This window comes from Pleurodeles waltl, chromosome 5 (assembly GCF_031143425.1).
Source record: "Pleurodeles waltl isolate 20211129_DDA chromosome 5, aPleWal1.hap1.20221129, whole genome shotgun sequence".
Lineage (NCBI taxonomy): Eukaryota > Metazoa > Chordata > Amphibia > Caudata > Salamandridae > Pleurodeles > Pleurodeles waltl.
In genome coordinates, this window is record NC_090444.1 from 1,307,976,332 (window position 1) to 1,307,995,632 (window position 19,301).

General features: G+C 43.6%; 1 protein-coding gene across 1 annotated transcript in view; it reads right to left on the reverse strand.

The window, feature by feature from the left end:
* COQ3 (coenzyme Q3, methyltransferase) overlaps positions 1-19,301 on the reverse strand; it is a 109,778-nt gene that overhangs the window by 23,937 nt on the left and 66,540 nt on the right. Inside the window, exon 5 of the mRNA XM_069235538.1 lies at positions 8,685-8,927. Coding sequence (XP_069091639.1) covers positions 8,685-8,927 — 243 coding nt within the window. The remainder of the gene's footprint in view (positions 1-8,684; positions 8,928-19,301) is intronic.

The following is a 19,301-nucleotide window of genomic DNA, read 5'->3' on the forward strand; positions in this document are numbered from 1 at the left end:
AATTCTGTTTGGAGTCACAAGGGTTCCGTCCTAAAATCTGCAAGACACTACATCTCCCCCTCTATTAAATAAAAAAAACATTTCTGTGTCAGAGATTGCTAAAGATGGTGAAGAAATAAAAGCAGTCACAGAGATCTCAGGGTCAGCCTTTCTTTCACCATTTCAAATTGAAAACTTGTGAATCACAGGCCTGAAGTGAGAAAAGTCTCTTGTAACAGACGTCCCAGGGTGCTGGGCAGTAACTGTGTGTCCTCTGGTAGACACCACTTGGAATGGTTCAGCATCCTCAGATTTTCTTTAGCGCATTTGTCCGACTTTTGCATATTGCCTCATGTCAATGTAAGCTTTAATTTTCTGTTAACCAAGTCCCTTGTATGAACCATGTTCTCACGCTGGTCTCTTTTAGTGGTCCATTGAGGTAACTTGGTTGCCATTGCTTTCCAAAACATCAAAGTCACTGGACTTTCACCTGTGGTTGAGTGGGGTGTTGAACGATAACCTTGTAAAGTAGAACTGTTTTCAAACTGAGCTTCTCAAGAGTTCCATGCTGTACTGCTTTCTTTAGCGTACTCATAAAATACTCAACAAGTCCATTGGCCTGTGGACACAAAGGTGTACTCTTTTGATGCTTTATGATCAGATACTCCAGAAATTCTTTGAATTCTTTACTGTTAAAGGGTGGGCCGTCATCAGACTTCAGAATGGTTGGAACGGCCCAAATCGGAAAGATGCCATCAAGTTTTTCAACAACTCATTCATGAGTTGAAAATGAGAGATCTTCAACTAAAGGAAACAGTAAGTATTTATCAACAATCACCATCAGATGATGTTCATTATTCAGTGGGTCAAAGAAATCAAAGGTTATTCTGTCCAATCCATGCTTAGGGTGTTCTGACATGTTCAGAGTATGTTGAGTAACACTGGTAGAAAGGCTGTTGCACATATGACAGGTCTTGAGTTCCTTTTCAACTCTTTCATCTAAGTATGGAAACCAAACTCGGTCTTGGAGAGCTGTTTTTGTGACAACAATACCACAATGTGCTTCATTAGCCACTTCAGTTACTTTCTGTCAGACTCTCAGGAATCAGGATTCTTGACCCTCATGGTAAGACTCCTTCTTGAGTTATGGACCATTCATCCTTGGCATTTTTGTATTTTTGATATTCAATGTCATAGGTAAGAGGTCGAGTATGTCAGTTCCACAACTGATGTGTAATTATGTCCTTCAGTTTCAGGATGCCACTATTATGACTCATGGCAGTGATAATCTGGGCTAATGAAATGGCAGCTGGTATACTTGACAATGAAATGAAGGTAGGCTTCAGCCGTCTTAGATGGAGTACTGTGCCCTTGTATAGGCACTCACGAAAAGTAGGGAGCAGGATTCTGATCCTTTCCTGGATGACGCACAATTGTATAATCATATTCTTGCGATTGGAGTCCCCAGCGTTCAATGTAAGAAGACATCTTGGCTTTTGGATTGCCAAAGAGAGTCAGTAGAGCTTGATGATCAAATACCAGCGTGACAGGCTTTCGTACAGGAATACATGGAAATGTTCACAAGCCATACCACAGAAAATCTTTCTTTCTCAGGTTGTGAGTAAGCATGCTCTGTTTGAGACAAACTTCTAATAGCTTGGGTCACAATATGCCGTCGAGCATTGGGGCGTTCACTGTGCTGTGCAAGGACAGCACCATACCCAATGGGGTTGGCATCAACAACAACCCTTGTATGAAGCTTTGGATTAAAGTACGCCATTTTTGTAGCATTTTCAATGGTGTGTTTGATCCTCTGGAAAGTTCTCACATTCTTTTAACCATTGACAAGACAAACTTTTCTTTGTTAACTCTTGTAACGGAGCACTAACAGTGGCAAAGTCTTATATGTATGAATCTTGAGCAGTAACTGGCCATGACAAGAAAGGAACATACTATTGAAACATCTTTGAGGGGGATCAGTATTTGACAGAGCTTACATTTTTGCAAGATCAGGTGTCATACCGGCATCAGAAAAAAGATGGCCATAGAATTTTAGTTTTGTCTTGTTGAACTCACACTGGTCTACATTCAAAGTCAATCCTGCATCAATGAGCAAATTACATACTTGTGTGACAGCTATATCATTCTTCTGTGTAGCTCTGAAACTAATGTCATCGCTATGATTGAACACATTCACAACAGGCTGGATAATACGTTGTATCGAAACAAACCAACATGTGTAGAAAAGGCTGTAATGTACCTGCAACTTTCTTCAAGTTCCAACTGATAACCTTTATTTAAATAATGGCAAGAAAAGATCTTTGCACCATTTAATTGCATTATCATGTCAGCGATGTATGGACCTGGATGTCGTTCTCGTTCAATCGCCTTGTTTGCCCGACGCATGCAAATGCGTACAGCTCCTTCACTGCCCTTTTTCAGGCACTACCACTATGGATAAAACCTATGGAGTTGGACCAGTGGAACACTCAATGTCAGGATTCAGTAGCGATTCAAGTTATTTTTCAACTGCTTCTTGTAAATGAAAAGCAATTGGTCTGTCTTCACGAGCAACGGGACGGACATCTTCATTGATATACAGTTTTTACTTTCATAGTCTTAAGCTTTCCTAAAGAAGCAACAACAAAGGAAATTGACTTACTATTTCATGTTGAGCATTCATGTTGTAATTCACAGAAATGAGTCCCATATCAGCAGCCATATTGAAACTGAGTAAACAGGCACTTGACGCTGTAATGGAGACAGTTCACTGTATTTCTCCTCAGGCATGATGTTTATTGACCCTTCACTGTCGATAATGAGAGGTATTGAACAACCATTTATTTTCAATGTAATCTTTGGACAGTGTTTGTATGACTTTGCTGCTTTGAAACATCGACTTTACTTTGACTGACATTTTTCTTCACATGCGACCAGTCCAACATGCACATGTCTCTAAGGTAAAAATCATCACGGCACAGTCACTTTCTCCACTTCCACTTAATATTAAAACTGTAGAACATCAACATGGCACAGTCACTTTCTTCACTTCCACTTGATATTGAAACGTTACAACTGTTTGACAATGATTCCGATTCCGATTGACTGTTCAGTATTGATTTGCCTCAACTGATGTCGCCGTTTGGCCTTGTGGGCGTATGATGAACGTTGCATCTGGAATGTTTTGGCAGACATTTGGTCTTTACGCTGTGACGCCTTTACTTTTTCCTTCACTCAACACATCTTAACAAAATTATTATTTTTCCCACTGCCTTTACACCTCTCTCCAATGGCGGGACAAGTTCTTTCATGTGGAAACGAAAATCCACATTGAAAACATAACTTCTTTTTATGGGTGGCCATCACTTTGTGTCCTTCAGTCTTTTTCTTCGGCTTACTTTTCACACAAATTCACTCTGAGCACCTTAAGCCTCCATGTCAGCAGCTTGTCTTTCAGCGCGCTCCTCAGCGCTGGCAGCCATCAACACTCGCTCCAGACTAAGATTTTCTCTTAGATTTCATCATCTGACAAGCATCCATCAATAACTCTAAGACGTATAGCTTCTTTGACAACAGATTGTTAAACTTACAGTGCTTGATGAGTGAGTCAAGTCTTTCTGCAGACTCATTGATGGTTTCACCAACTCTGACATTCTTGACTGAAAATGTATCATTCAGAATCAATGTTTGTTGCTGGATTAAACTTGATATTCAACGCATATTTAATACTGACAGTATGTGACTTCTTCATCAGTTCTCAGCATTTTCTTTATAAATTCTTTCACACGATCACCAGCAAGATTTCTGAGATACTCTATAATCGTTCTTTTATCAGTCTCTTCAAGTGTGTCAATGAAATCTTCAAAAGTCTCTATCCAAATAGTCCATCTATTGTCAATATTTTGCTTTTTGGCAGTATCAGAAGGTGGTGGTGATTTCAGGAAGGAGGCAGCATTGTAACTGATCATAGAAGTGGCTGGCACTGAGAGTGGAGCTCTTTCAGATGCTGCTGCCAGTCCATTAGACTCTGCATCATCACTGAGGCCCAGCAATGGACTGGCCTTTAGGTCACCCAAGACAGTCTTTTGGGTTTAGATCTTCTTCTTGGTCTCTTTCGGAGCCCCGTCACTCATGGAGACCTCTGGAGTTGTTTTGAGTTGCCAATTGGCAGCTTTGGTGGTTTGTCACTTCAGGCATTGAACAGCTCAGTAAGCACAACCGCATGTGCTTCTTCTTGGGTCTCCCCGCCTGGTGCTGAGGTGGGAACGCTCCATTTATTAAGATTCTGGTAAATGTAACAACAATATGCTTCCTTTTTAATTGTTCTGGCAGCCAGCACTTCTATTCATAACTTTTTTTTGCAGATTATATTTGTCTTTGACTGCACTTTGTAAACCTTGTTGTATCCGTCTTTATTATTATTTATTTTGCACTGCGGCGCGGTACCTTTTTAGTCTGGCCTTGATCTTAGTTCTCAGTGGAGCTTTCTTTATCTTTAACTGCTTCACAGTGGCCGGAGTTGCGTTTTGACTTCACATGTGCCAACCGTCGACTCGTCACTTCGAAGAAGGCGCATGCAAGCAGTTGCTTGGGCCACAGAAAACTCTCTGGAAGAGCACTATCCTTCTTCAGGTTACTTATCCCCTATCTCATCACCAGTAGTAGCATCCTCCTCAGCCTGGGTACCATCCAATGAATATGACACACACACAGCTATAAATCACATGTCTTAATTCCTCTGCGTATACCTGTGAACTCCCACGTTCTAAACCAGGTTTTGTATTACATTCTATTTTAGCTAATATGTCACACTACTACGGAGTACGTTCAGAGCCAAAAGGGACATGTCCTAAAACTTGCAAGGCACTACATCTTCTCTCTTCTATCCAGCAGCTTTATCCTTCCAGTCCTCCTTGCTTGTCTTAAATGTCATGGAAAGAACTGTGTGTGCTTAAAAAGGTTTGTCACGCTAAGCTTAAAAAAGTAACCTTCTTAATGCAAAATTTGAATTTTAAGGAAGGTCTGACAGTCAAATTAATTTGAATCAGGACACTGTACTGTTTGTCATTTACTACCAGAACTGTTCAGCTCAATGACATTTCCTTAACACATGCTTTCCCAAAACAGACACTTAATTGAGCGCTCACAAAGCACTTGTTTTCTCAATTGCAGAGTTCTCTTCCGAAACATTTCTAAATAAATTGTATGGCTTCTCTTTTACTAACAAATGGGGCTTGACAATGCAACATAATCCAATTAGTTTAAACATTTTAAGGGGGGACGGGGCCTGCCCCAAACCCTACTTGGGAGAGTCAGCTCATCAGTTGGGCATACTTGTGAGGCACAAAGCTTAACAAAAAAAATAAAAATAAACAGTAACCTGCCATCTCAGATAAAAAGTTTGGACAACATAATTTTTAAATATATCAAAATGAGCTCGCGATTCCTGGAGTGCAAAAAATGCTGCAAAAGTCAGGACTTGACCGTGCCTCTAATCGTGCTTTAAAGCAACATGGCACAGCTGCATTGATATGAAGCGACTGGGGGCGCCATGTTGTCTTCTGTGTTGATGGTGGTAGTCAGATGGATATTATTAGTGAAATGACCTTGCTTTGTGCACTTGAGATAAACTCTAGCGGCAAGCCTGCTAGGCTCCACTAGACGGTTTAAAGTAGTGCACAGGAAATACGGTCATCAGTGGGATTATCTTTAAATCTGGTATACGGCACTTGCCATAGTGTTTGCTGCACGGATATTCCGGTTCACGTCCACCATTTTACAAGCTTTATATTTAATCGCACATCACATTTTATGTCACAATAGATACACTTGTTTTTTTCCTGCCTGCGGGAAACAGCACACATACAGGCAGTGAATTTAGCCCTGCATCGCTGTTAAGTCGTGGTGAACCTCTCGCTTTAGCAGAAATATCGGGGGTAGGGTTCTTGATGGGCCTCGCCTGTCTGCAACTCGGCAGATAATGGCTCATAATTAACATAAAAGGGTGGGAGGATTAGTGTGTGAGTGAAAGGACGTATGTAAGGATGGCTGTGTGAGTAAAAGGGTGGATGGAAGATTGAATGCGTGGCGAGAGAGACTGATGATAAATTAATTGATCGACCGATGTATACGTGAAAGAATGGAAGGATGGGTGAGTGAGTGAAAAGATGGACACATGAGTTAGTGAAAAGATGAATAAATAAAAAGGAAATTTCATGGATGGGCGGATGGATGAGTGAAAGGATGGAGGTTAGGGTGGACGAGTGAAAGAATGGATGGGAGAGTGAAAGGGTGGATAAATGAGTGAAGAGATGACGACAAGTAAAAGGATGGATTGATGGATGAGTGTAAGGATGGATGAGCTAAAGACAGGTGGCTGAAAGGATAGATGAAAGGGTGGCTGGATGATGAAAGGGTGAATGGATGACCAGATAAGTGACAGGGAGGATGAGTAAAAGGATGGATGGATGAGTGAAACGGTGGATGGACGAGTGAAAGGAAGAGTGGAAGGATGGAGTGAAAGGGTGTTTGAGTGAACTAAAAGGGTGGGAAAATGGTTGTGTTGAGAGATGGATGAGTGAAAGAATGCATGAATCTGATGGACAGGTTTGGAGATAGATGGATGGATACGTTTGGACATGGATGGTCACACGGATGGATGGTATGTTGAAAAATTGAAATATGGATGACAATGTAAATATGAAATCGTGAGCATCACCGGGTGCATGGAAGGATGAAAGGATGGATGGCTAGATGCTTGGATGGAAGAGGCAAGAGAGCTCTTCTGGGGAGGTTCGGGGTGACGATTTGCTTGCTTGTTTGCCATAAGAGCTTTGTTCAAAGTGAGTGGTATTTATATTTTCTGGCTATTTCTTTGCCCGCTTATTTTGACTTAGTGTGCCTGTTTCCTTTGTTCAGTTTCTAAGTTTTCATTTAATAGTACAAAATGTGGCCGTAGTTTTGTTAACTGTTTATTTTAAACCTCAGAATAACAGGTGGAAGATAAAGGGACACGTTTTATGCACTTGTGAAAAACTCAAAACTCGTACTATAACAGAACCGATGTTATGTCGAAGGAAAAAAAACAACTCCGTGGTAAGATTGCCAGAAATAAGTCGACATATGTTACGCCAGGACCACTCTCTGTAATAATTGCGTACTCGCGTTTCCTGTTGGTCTTGCAATTTCACTGAGCCGAAGACTAGCGTACTCGCCTCTCCGGTTTCTGCGTAGTAGTTTTTGGAGCTTATTTTTGCTCATATTGTCGATACGATCTGGAGGCGTAATAAAGGCTACTGTATTGGATATTCACTGATTAATGGACTAATTATCAGCATTCATGGTTCAAAACCGTACATTGGAGTATAGAAATCCTGTGATGATAGATAATCATCACTTACTTTTTGTGTGATATTTCGTGGATTGTGCTTGATGATGGTTGAAGTTGGGTCAACCTTTTGAAGAATTAAGAGCCCTGAAGAAGTCGTGTGGGATCGATTTGAAGTGTTCCCAAGACGAAACACGTGTTGGCTTGAATTGTACCATTTTGGAGATATGTTTATACCTATGAGGAGCAAATATGTAAAGCATTGAATGGACTTTATGAATTTGTATTAAAAGTTGATACTCGAATTTGTAGAATTTTCTACGGACCATTTTTTATTAGTGTCTTTAGGTGTGCCACACCATGTAATCCTGTTTGTTGGGTTGTTTCTAACCTATAAGGGATGGGGGTGTTCCCTTGTGTAGGCACCCAGGTTTTTCTTTGTTTTCATGTCTACTTGATCTATAATTGATGCTATTTGTTGATCCCGAGCGCCTATGTAACCCCAGCTTTTCACCCCACTAGCAATTTTGTATCCACTCTCATAACTAGTCTCTTGGCCACAGAATCAATCTCTCACGCAAGTCAGGGAGGGCCCCTTCACGGGAAATGAGGTGACACTACGGGTTTAGAAAGGAGAGGCACACCAGATAGAAGGTGCACAAAGAGCCCTTGGATTAATACCTATAAATTGGGAGGGAGATGTTAGAAGAACAAGTGGGGTGGCATCGTTATGACCTAGTATTTAAAAAAAAAAAAAGATTAAGTTTGATTTAAAAAAAAAAAAAAATGTACACGGCCAAAATTCAAAGAATCAACGTAGTAAGGATATTATTTTGAGATTATATTTTAAGTGTATGAAAATATCACATTTTCACCACCACTTTGGAAGGTACCAATACAAATGGCCAAAACTGACACTCTTAACAAGAAAGAGAAAAGACTCCAAGGCCAAACAAATCAAGACTGTTTTTTTCTGCAAATCAAGGAATACAATCGTCACCAGCTAGACAATTAAGTATTATTTGTTGTTCCCTACAGACTTAGAAATACATTCTTCCGCAGCTAGACACTGAAGTATTTAATAACAACCTCTGAATACTGTGGGTTCGCTTTGAATGAATCTGGACAATAAATATGCACATTACAAAGGAACAGGTGCACCAAGGACATGGTCAGATTTGATCAGCACTCATGAACAAGTGTTAACGTATCTCATTTTTGATTGGTTTGATCTGGTGCAACCTAAACCCCCTGCAAAACCAGCCAACGCTGCAGCCGTCGCTGTGCAACCAAGCACGTGCTTAGATGCTTTAGGCCTAGTGTGCATCTTTTACAAATCACATTCGCACGCGACCTTTACAATTCTACAAGTTCTTACTTTTAGCACGTTATGGCAGCACTTTATGAAAGATTCCAGGTCACCAACATGCTCCACGACTTCGGAGGCTACAACTGCATCGTATATTTCCGCCGCATCATCCTCCATGTCCTCCAGTGAGCAGGCGGTGTACTGGATGCGACTGTCCAGGTCTGGGTCGAACGATTTATGCAGATCTGCTGTTCTAATGTTGTTCTCCAAGGGATCAATTCCGGTAACTGCCGCGCCTAACCTGCCAAGTGGCTGATGACAAAAAGCGCGGTTAAGGCCAGCGTGAAAGGAAAACACGTTACTTATGCAAGAACACAGCAGTGAAGAGTCCACCGCAATTCTAATTTAAATGCAATAACGTCTCGCTACTAATATCTCTGGCTAGCAACCTTCACGTTTACAAGTCATTACTTTAGAAAATGTAGCATCAGACAGAAATAGTAAGAAACGGAACTGTACCATTTTGACACAAATAAATACAAGCGAACAAGGTAAACACGTCGTCAAACCTTTTGTTTGACCATATTCGGAAAGTGTAGTAAGGTGAGAGTTTTCTTCCTTGCTTGTGAAAGCAAACCATGGCTAGCTTCGAGTCTTCTAATCTTAAAGAATCCACGGAATTGGGATTATTGGATTTTTCCATGATCAGTGTACTTACGAATGTGGAAAGTCTGCCGTTTTGGTGTAACTTCCAGGTTCACAGAGTATATGGGCTATTCTCAAATATTTTTTGTGGAAGAAGGAAGGAGAAGGTGGATCATTTACGTACCAAGCACATTCATATTTTTTTCAAAAAGCTCAAAAATGTACATGAGCACTTCTGGGAAACAGACAGCAGTAGTTCAGGAAAATTAATATACATGGACACTTTACTAATGCTTGCAAAAGTACATTTGCCGATGCAAATTTTATTTCACGACTGAGAAAATATTTTTTTCAGCAAAAGAAACTTCTTTCTGTATACCTATCTACCTCAGTTTGAGGATGAAAAAACTGCCTAACCCTACACTCACTAGAGGTTTACTATCAGTAAAGGCGGAGGAGCGCGCCACACTGGATTTTTGCAAAAGGTAAAACAATGTAATTATAATTTTTTTTTCCTGTGAGTAAGAGGGCGGGGCTGGGCTGGAGGGTGCAGGAGGAGAGGTATGTGCACCATAAAGTGCGCATGTCTGATTGGCCGGCTGTGTTCGGCCAGCCAAACAGACCTGCGCACTTTGCATGTTTTCTACTTGGCTGTATTGCACAGGCTCCCCACTCCCAGTCTGAGCGTCGAAGCAGGCCAATCAGACAAATCATGACGCTGCTGTCATGTTGGTGGCAGCAGCATATTGATTGGCTGTGAGTTTGTGTGCTGCCAGGAAGCAGACTAGGACGGAGGGGAAACAAACCATGTCTCCTGAAGGAGAAGGTAAGTGGGTTAACTCCACCCCCCTTCTCGCCACCCCATTCAGTGGCAGCCGCCGCTGTTTACTATTCTCTTTAAAATGAGAAACTCATCAATGGTTTACAGGATGGGAAAGCCCCTTGCAGATGGTTGTACATAACCCAAACACAAAAGGTTGTAGGTGTGCACTTATTTCGAAAGGCATTCCCATTCTGGAACGCTCATGCCCTCCCCTGGTAGCAGATTCCTCCCACATAAAGCCACACCATTTTGTTGAGCAAATCAACTTGTAAGCCTCATTTCATGTTTTGTGAATTACAAATACCTAGCTGCACTTATAAATCATTCCATCCTTACGTGAATAGGGCCCTGCCCGTTTGCAGAGTGGAAATAATGAGGACCTGCCACTTACTAAATGGGGGTGTAGTCGAAGAGGTTTCTCGACAGGAAGCATATTTCGCCATGGAAAATTAACAAATAACGTTAAATGAAGCTATGTGCATTAGCACTCTGGATTCTGTGTGCTGCACAGATTATTAATTCAGAATTCCTAAAAAGTCAAACACAGTACAGGGTTACATTTTTGATTCTAGTTCTTTTCAGAAAGCAATTGCCTCCAAGAAAAAATACATTCTAGAACATGTCCCACAGAACGAATTCTGAGCCAGGTAAGAAACACAAGCCAATGAGGAGTTGTGCTTATTCAGTTAAAATGCAAACGCGAATCTCGACGATGATCAGCATACAAAATAAAATCCTTTTTGCTTTCCATTATGCCATTAAGCCTTTGATACCACTTTTTAAACTGTGGTAACGTCAAGCAAATACCCATCTTCGGTTGCCTCGCCAAGCATTCTCGAGTGTCCAACTGTTCTGTTCTCATCATGCAGACATGAACCACACAGAAGGGCAAGAATGCAGAGGTTTTGCGATACTTCATTCTGGACATAATCTGAAAGACTCATGATGACAGCTACTTATTCCAATGTAAACTACCCATCATTTCCAGTCTATCCAGCCCACTGAGTATGACCACACACATTTTACGTTAGGTCATGTGAAGTGTGGTACTAAGCTCTGCAATGTCTCAACTCAAAGCTTCAGTGGTTGTGCACAAGTTGAGATCTTTTGGTGAGGGACTGGCAATTTTGGATATGTGACAGATGTCTGTGATTAGTACAGTAGTACAAAAGTCCAGTTATTTGATTTAAGAAAAATAGCATGAAGGACAAAATGGGACTCATTAACTCACGATGGAGCAGTAGGCTGCCCTGGGTATTTCCACCGAATGCAAATCACTGATAGGTGGGCTTGACACCTCATGAGTGAACCTGCCCACAAAATTTTACATCGCCGCTTACCACCATGGACCCAGAGCATCCCGTTGTCCCACCTTTAGAGAGGTGATGGGAGGAGCACATCAAGCTGGGCAGCTGGAAAACATCAAGGTTGGTCCAACTGCACAAGACGCAAGTATGCAGCCCTGACTGCAACACCAGTGCCTCAGTCGGAGCTCTGGTGATGGGAACAACTTGGAGAGGAGGAAGAGCATGAACACATCCAAAGTAGGCCTAAATGCAACTACCCACTGTAGAGCTGCTGAGGAAATATAGGATAGTGTAATTACCAGCTCCATCGGGACAGCGATCTTATGATAGATAAGAAATACTGTTTTAATATAGTGTTCTTCATGCCACACCTCTGACATTTCTATGCTCTGAAATACAAATTTTGCTATTATCAAATTTAACTCCTTATGTGCTAACCCTCTCAACCTCCAAAGTGCTGGGCCCTTTTTTGTACTTGTAACAGTTTGCGCTTAAGCCTTCAGAACGTTTTTACCACAAAAGAATTTGTGTCAAATTTGTGTCCTTTTTTTCTATACCTTACAAATTCTCTATTTACTCAGGGTTTGTGGTGGTTCCTACAGAGAACTTTGAAAATAGCCAAAACGAGACAACATTTTCAGTTTTTGGAGAAATGTGCTTTCAAGACAGTATATATTTTTTTCTTAAAATGCCATCAACAAAACAAACAAACAACAAAAACATTTGCTCCGTTTGGTGAGCTTTCAGGAATAGGCAGAGTTGTAAAAAACAAAAAAAGCAATAAATAAATAATTTTTGCAACAGTTTTTGCAATGTTATATGTGACCGTTACTATTTTGCATTTTTCCAGTTTCTGCATACTTGCAGTTATTGGGGGAAGGGTGTGTGAAACACGTGATCCCAGAAAGCTTTCATTTCTTAGAAGTAGACAGATTTTTTTTTAAATCAAGGTATCCCAAAATATTAACCATCAAAATCAATAACTAATCAACGTAAATAGAAAAGACAGAAATAGTTAACAATATTTTCATTTGTAATTTTTGGGTCTTAACGCCCAACCTACAAAAGTAATATGCCGCTAAGTCACTCAGTCTCTTTTGGTCGTAGGGATATATAGTGCTTGTTAGTTGTCCAGAAACAAGCAATAAACTGTTACCCACAAAGCTGCAGCTTATAATGATTTTTGTATGTACCACCCACACATCAATTCAAAAAGTAAAGTTATTGAAAGAAGAAAGGAAAGCTATGCTTTTTTTAAATGTGCCCAAGACTATGAGGTTAAGAATAATGGTTATGACCGAATTTAAAGTTAACTATTCTACAGCGTGATTTAGAGGATGCTTTGCTAAATGTGTTTGTTTTGTCATACTAACTTGCCTTTTGAAAACACAACTGTAGAGAAATTCACTCCATAGTAACAAATATTCTACTACAGTGTATTCCCACATTCCTCCCAATAAAAACGGCACCCCACTTGTGTGCGTGGGTCAATGACCCATGACAGAAAAACCACAAAATGCACCACCGCAACATCAAGATGTTTCTTTGAAATTTCAATTTCTGGGAACGTGAGTACCTGTGGTATTTGGGCCAAGGTTTGTCCAGCATCGAGGGAAACCTACCAAAACCAGATATTTCTGAAAATTAGACACCCTGCAGGCCCCCTAGGTGTGGCCTGCATGGATCCCACTACTGTTAATACCAATAATGCGCAGGAAATGTCAAACGTTGATCAAAATCACAGAAATTTCTCAGGATACTATGAAAGAAAGTTCTTCTATCTGCGGGGATTTACAAACATCCTACCACTTAGTGTCCAACACTTCTCCTGATAAAAAAGGAACCAATTCAAACTTGGACTAAGTGAAGTCATTTTACGGTTAATGTAGTCTTTACATAGTTAGAGTTTTTGTCCATTCCTAGGACGTATGTTAGGCCCGCCCACAGATGAGGGTATCTTTTTTTCTTTTTTACTCAGAAAAGTGCGAGAATGCAGGATGGCAAGACCACCTGCTGGAAATGCCAGAGATTTCTGTCACAAAAATACAGAAATAAAATTTGTTTTTTGAACCATACTTAGACGTTTGCAGGGCAGGCGTGCTGGGATCGATTCAAGCCACACCACTCAAACCCTGAGTCGCTAGTATTTAGAAATTCCCAGCGTTGGTAGGGTTCAGTGGGGGCGGCCAGCCCTGGGCTGAAATGCTGCAGCATTCACCTGTGCTAAGAGAATCAAAATGGGTGTTTAGGCATATTTTTGACATTTGAAGACACTTTGGGTAAGAAAATATACTGGGATCCATGAAAGCCTCACCGTCCGGTGTCACTAAATATCTGAAAGGTCTAAATCGATTCCCAGGGGAAAAGTGAGAAACTGGGATTTCTTGGGCTTTAGTTTTGACATATGGACTGGCAGCGAGGGGGAACCACCATTTCTCTGCCTCAGAGGGAAGAAATACTGTCTGGTCTGAAATACCTGTCTCATTTCCTAGGTAGCATGATGGGCGTCCTGACTCCCTGTTTGGGCAAACGGAATCGTTCGCTCCATATTTGCCTATCTGAGAGGGAATGAAAAGGGCAAGGGAAGGGTCGGAAAGCCCACCAGAACGTCAGTGGAAAAATGAAATGAATAAAAGAGGGTGCAAGGCTTGCCATTCCTGACAGAGTACTGCCGCCCCCCCCCCCCCCCCCCCGCTTGCACCAGACAGTCTTTGTGACCCTTTAGAGGTGTTCTTCGCCTATCTTCATGTCCCAAGAAGAGGAAAACACAAGAGACACATGGGATTGGTGTCCAAATTAAAACAGTGTAGAAAATGGGCCTGTATTGGCATCAGGTCAAACCCCTGGGCACCAAATAGTCTTTCTGTCACCCAGGGGAGGAGGAATAGGGGATATTATTCCCTTTCTCGCAGCCCATATGTCAAAATTAAACCCAAAGGAATCACAATTTCACACAAATACCATGAGGGTGACCGAAGTATTCTGGTTCTGCTACACTGCAGACTAAAAAGTTGGGTGGGTCCAAGGGGCTGGAGGGAGTCAGCAGCTTAATGCCAGGATGGACCAACCCCCGCTTCTGCTGTAAAAAATAAAACAAGGATTTGCAATGCAACGGGTCTCGCGTTTGCTCGTGTTAGAGCTAAGAGCGTTGCAAACTCCTAACCGGACTTTTCTTGCCACATAAACCAGGTACGTAACCAGAAAAAGTGCAATTAACTGTGTAACAGGGTTGGTATTATACAAAGCGCTCGACTTCTGTTAAGCGAGATCGCGCTGCGAAAATAGAGAAAAAGTAGTCCACGAACCGGACGGAAAACAGCGAGCCTCGTATGTTTTCTGTACTTGGTCGATGCGCTCAAGGAGGGCTAACCACCGGAAAAGGCATGAAGTATGCGTGCCTTCCACTAATGAAATCAAGCAGATTCTAACAGGCAAGCCCACAAACCAATGAAAGACACTGACATGACGTGGACGGGGCTCCTAGCCCTTTTTAATTCCTAAAGCGTCTCGCTAGCGAAACGCATTCGCAAGCGCATGCAACGCAGGCTCGACCCTAAAAAACGTCCTGAGCCTGAATTACTTGTATAACACATTGACCTTGTTTGTATGACTACGGAGTCGAAGACAGTGCACCCGCTTTACAAAAAAATGCTGGTGGAAACCGACAGTTCATGCACTGCATACAGCACATTGGTTAAAGACACTGCTGTGGTAGAAACCGTGGCTCCATCTCTACTGGAGGACAAGCCTCCCTTTGAAGACCAGACACTCCGATTTCCCTTTCCAAGGGACACTTTCAAGGGTACTGACTGAGCACGCATGCTGTCCATGCACCCATCCACTGTTTTTTTGCTTCTTCGCATCTGTCTGTAATGTGACATGGGCACAAAGGAAGTGTTTCCTCATTTGCTTCTGGCCACATCCCAAGGCATATGAGGTAATGCATCTTAGTGATTGCTCCAATCCAACATTTGCGCAGGCATGGTCCATACTGCCGAATGGGGCCCATAAACAGCTGCACATCCTTCTTTAAAGAAAATGGGCACTTTCTGTAACATGGCCTGTCTAAGTGGGCATCTGCCTCCCTCATGGAGGGAAGCTTGGCTTCCTAAAAAACAGTTTGGGCTCAAGGGGTGCTGGTTGCAACCCAATGCAGGAACATGCCAGCCCCTACCCCATTCTCCTTTACTTTTTATAGTAAATCCTTGGTGTCTAGTGTGCTTTTTGCCCCTCAGGAGGGATGGCTCGACCACCATCTCTGTGTTTTTTTTAATGTGTGCGATATGTGCAAGTAGGAGTACGGACAAGCAAAGGTGTATGGAAGGTTTTTGGAAGCAGATGGTATTGTTTAGATATGCAGGTTCAGTGTTATGTAGAGCCTTAAAAGTGTGGGTGAGGGGGCGTGGCCAAGATGACAGCCAGAATATGAGCGTTTTGGCACAGATCTTCCACCGGACTCAGCTGGCCATCGGCACCGCCATCCACACATGACCCCGGAGGTGGTGGCGAGGCCCAGAACATTCCAAGCCCATGGAGAGCCTGGTGCCAGACTCGGTGCCACCTGACAGTACATACAGCAGTGCGGCCTACCGCCACTATACACACAGAGCAGAGGGAGGTTGAGCCAGAGGCCATCACCTACCCACACACCAGCACTTAGCCCTGAGGCACCAGCAAGAGCCCCTTCCGCAGCTCAAGTGCATCCACAAGCAGCCCCCGCGCACAACCTCTGGGGGAAGAATCAGGACGGTGCACGGGTGAACCCTGTGAGCCTGACAGCCCATGCTCACCAGCAGGGCCAGCTGGCGGCTGGGCCCCAACCAGGTACCATAGGTGCCCCTGGGGGCTCTGGAGCCTGGATCCCGGGGGGTTCAGGAGTACAGGAGACTACGACCTGCGTCACACCAATGCAGAAACTATACGCACTGTAGTGGGAGGAGGACAGGCCACACTTGCTCAGCGCTCATCATCTAGGCGCACACCCCCTTCCCACTCTTATTTTGATTCACCAGCCACTGGGCCCTATGGCAGCACCCAGCCAGAAGGTGTTGCGGTTTGGGCCAGCTCTCGTCCAACTTAGTAATTTGAGGAGTCCTTCAGCAATAAATCGCACCAAAGGTGCCAGGGGGTGCCTGGGGCATGGGCAAATGTGCACATTAAAGAATGTGCAGAGCCGGGGGCACGACCCAGTAGGACAACACGACCATTGAGCCTACGACCTAGGTGGCAAGCACCCCAACACCCACACTCGATACTTCTCGCACTGCAAAACAAGTGGCCTGAACTGCAGCAAACCTCCACACCTCTTGGTGAAGAATCTACCCACTAGGCCCCCATAGCTGCTCTCAGAACAAAGAAGGACTCTACACTGAAAGTCCTCCTCACTAAGGCTGCCTCCAAAAAGCCAAACCTTCACAAGGTGATAGGCATCATGGACCCACCAGCCTTAGCTGATACAGACAAACCCCCAGCCCAGGAGGATTCACAAGTCCCAGTCACACGATCCTTCATGGAGACTCTTTTTAACAGTCTCAGAGGGGACATTGTCACACTTGGGGACAAAGTCACCACCAACATCAAGGAAATCATGCAAGACGTGGTGGAACTGGACCACTGAGTGGCAACACTAGAAACTAGCAGGGATGCCCTGAAGGAAGAACTGGAGTCTCACATATGTAAACTGCTGGAGTTGAGGAAGCAGAACAAGGAGCTCCAGACCCACCTTGAGGGTCTGGAGAACAGATTCCATCAGTTGAACATGAGGGTGAAGGGAGTCCAGGCAGACTCCGGAGACCTGGAAAACTTTGTCACCTGTCCCTTCCACCACATAATCCCTGAACTGTCCAGGAACGAAATCATTCTTGACCGCCTGTATAGGGCTGGTTGCTCTTCAAAAGCACCCAGTATCCCTCAAAATGTCCTTACCTGCATTCAGAACTACTGCAGCTTAAAAGAAGCCATAATGACTGCAGTGTGTGACCAAGGATCAATTTCTTTTGAGGGCAACAAACTCATGCTCCAGAGGCGCCAAACCCTCAAGGAGGCGGCCAACACACTTCTACGCAAACAAGGGTGAAATACAAATGGGGATATCCATTCCACCTGATTTTTGTCTGGGGCAAAGAAATGTACTCCATATGCACCAAGGAGGAGGTCTCCTCCATCAAGGAATCAACACCACAGGGATAGTCCGACCAAGAGGCCCAGATCCAGGACACCCGAAGCATAAATCACCCAGCAAATGACATCGGCACCCCAAATGGAAGTGTGTCCTTAAACCAACCCATGACAAAACCCACCTGGAATGCACAGCACTCCTCCATCACATTCAGAGGCAAGACACTCCTTAATCTCAAACCTTTGCCTAGTTCCCCATTGAAAGCCACAAGATAGAACCATCACACAGCACTCAAGAAACAGCAGGTCCTAGCACAGCAGACAGCCCCCGAACAACCAAATAAGTTGGCACTGCAGACACACTTACTCATACTTAGAGGCCGGGCTGGAACAGTCACCACATAACTCACTACTGAATGCTCCTCCTATTGTAGACGACATTATTCAAATCACTGAAACACACAGGACTCCCATGGATGGAGTAGTTTTTTTCCCTAGTTAACCCTCCCCCTTCAGTTTGACATCCCTGGTAAAGCCCCGTCTCCAGCACCCTCACACAACCCATAGCAAATATGCACCACCACCACACATAGCTCACACTGCCACCTCCGGGTTTCACCCACCCCCAGGTGACACCCATTCCTCTTAAATGGTCAAGGTTCTAAGCATTAACATTAGAGGCCTTAATTCCCCAGCGAAGCGCGTCGCCCTTTTATCCCACCTGAAAGCCTCCAACTGCAATATCGTTCTCCTCCAGGAGAACCACCTTCTAAAAAAGGACTGGAAAAGGCTGCAGTCCCACAGGTTCAACCAGCAAATCTCCTCTTCAGGACCCAGTAAGAAGGCAGGAGCAGCAATCCTAATAGCAAACACTCTTTAAGGTCCCATCACACAAACTCAAGGTGGTATACCTGGAAGACCCCTCTCGGTACGCATTTCCATCCGTGCCTATATATTTTCCCTTGCCACGCTATACACAAGCAATAACCACGAAGAGCAGTTCTTGCGTACTGCTGTGGGCCTCATCACTGCCTCCCCAGACAAAGACACTGTGATGGGGAAGGGGACATTAATATCGTCCAAAACAACTTACTGGGCAAAGAACCCTTGCAGCAGGACCATCCCGGGGACTTTAAGGAAGCTGGACAGCAAAGGTTACAAGATGTACCTAAGATAGACGCTTGGCGATTCAGACACCCCATGTCTAGGGGCTATATCTTCTTCACAGCCTCTCACCAGACTTGCACACGAATTGACTATTTCTTAATCTCCCCTCACATTCTAGCAGCCATAGTTTAGACAGACACAGAAGTAGTCGAGTTGTGTGCTCACTCCCCCATCACGATCACCTTCCCCATCCCAGGGCGTACCACCCAAAGCCATCTGTGGCAATGGAACAACAAACTCATCACAAAGGACTCCACCACGAAAGAGGTCCAAAAGGTCATTAAGTAATTCTTCCAGGCCAACGATACACTAACAACTCCTGTAGCTCTAGCCTGGTGAACACTGAAGGCAGTTATACAAGGAACCTTCACAGCTATCTTGGCAAGACTTAAAGAGAGACATGACAAACTAACAAAACTGGAGGCTGAGGTGAAGGTGCTAGAAGAAACCCTCAGGCAGTTGAGCTCCCACAGATAGCAGAGATAATTGACATTGGCTAGGAAGCAACTGAAAGCACTTGACTGGGACAGAGCAAAATACACTCTCCTCCGCAACAAGCTAAAATATTACACAGGGGGCAATAAGGAGGAATGCCAACTAGCCCACAAACTAAGAGCTCAGATCCAA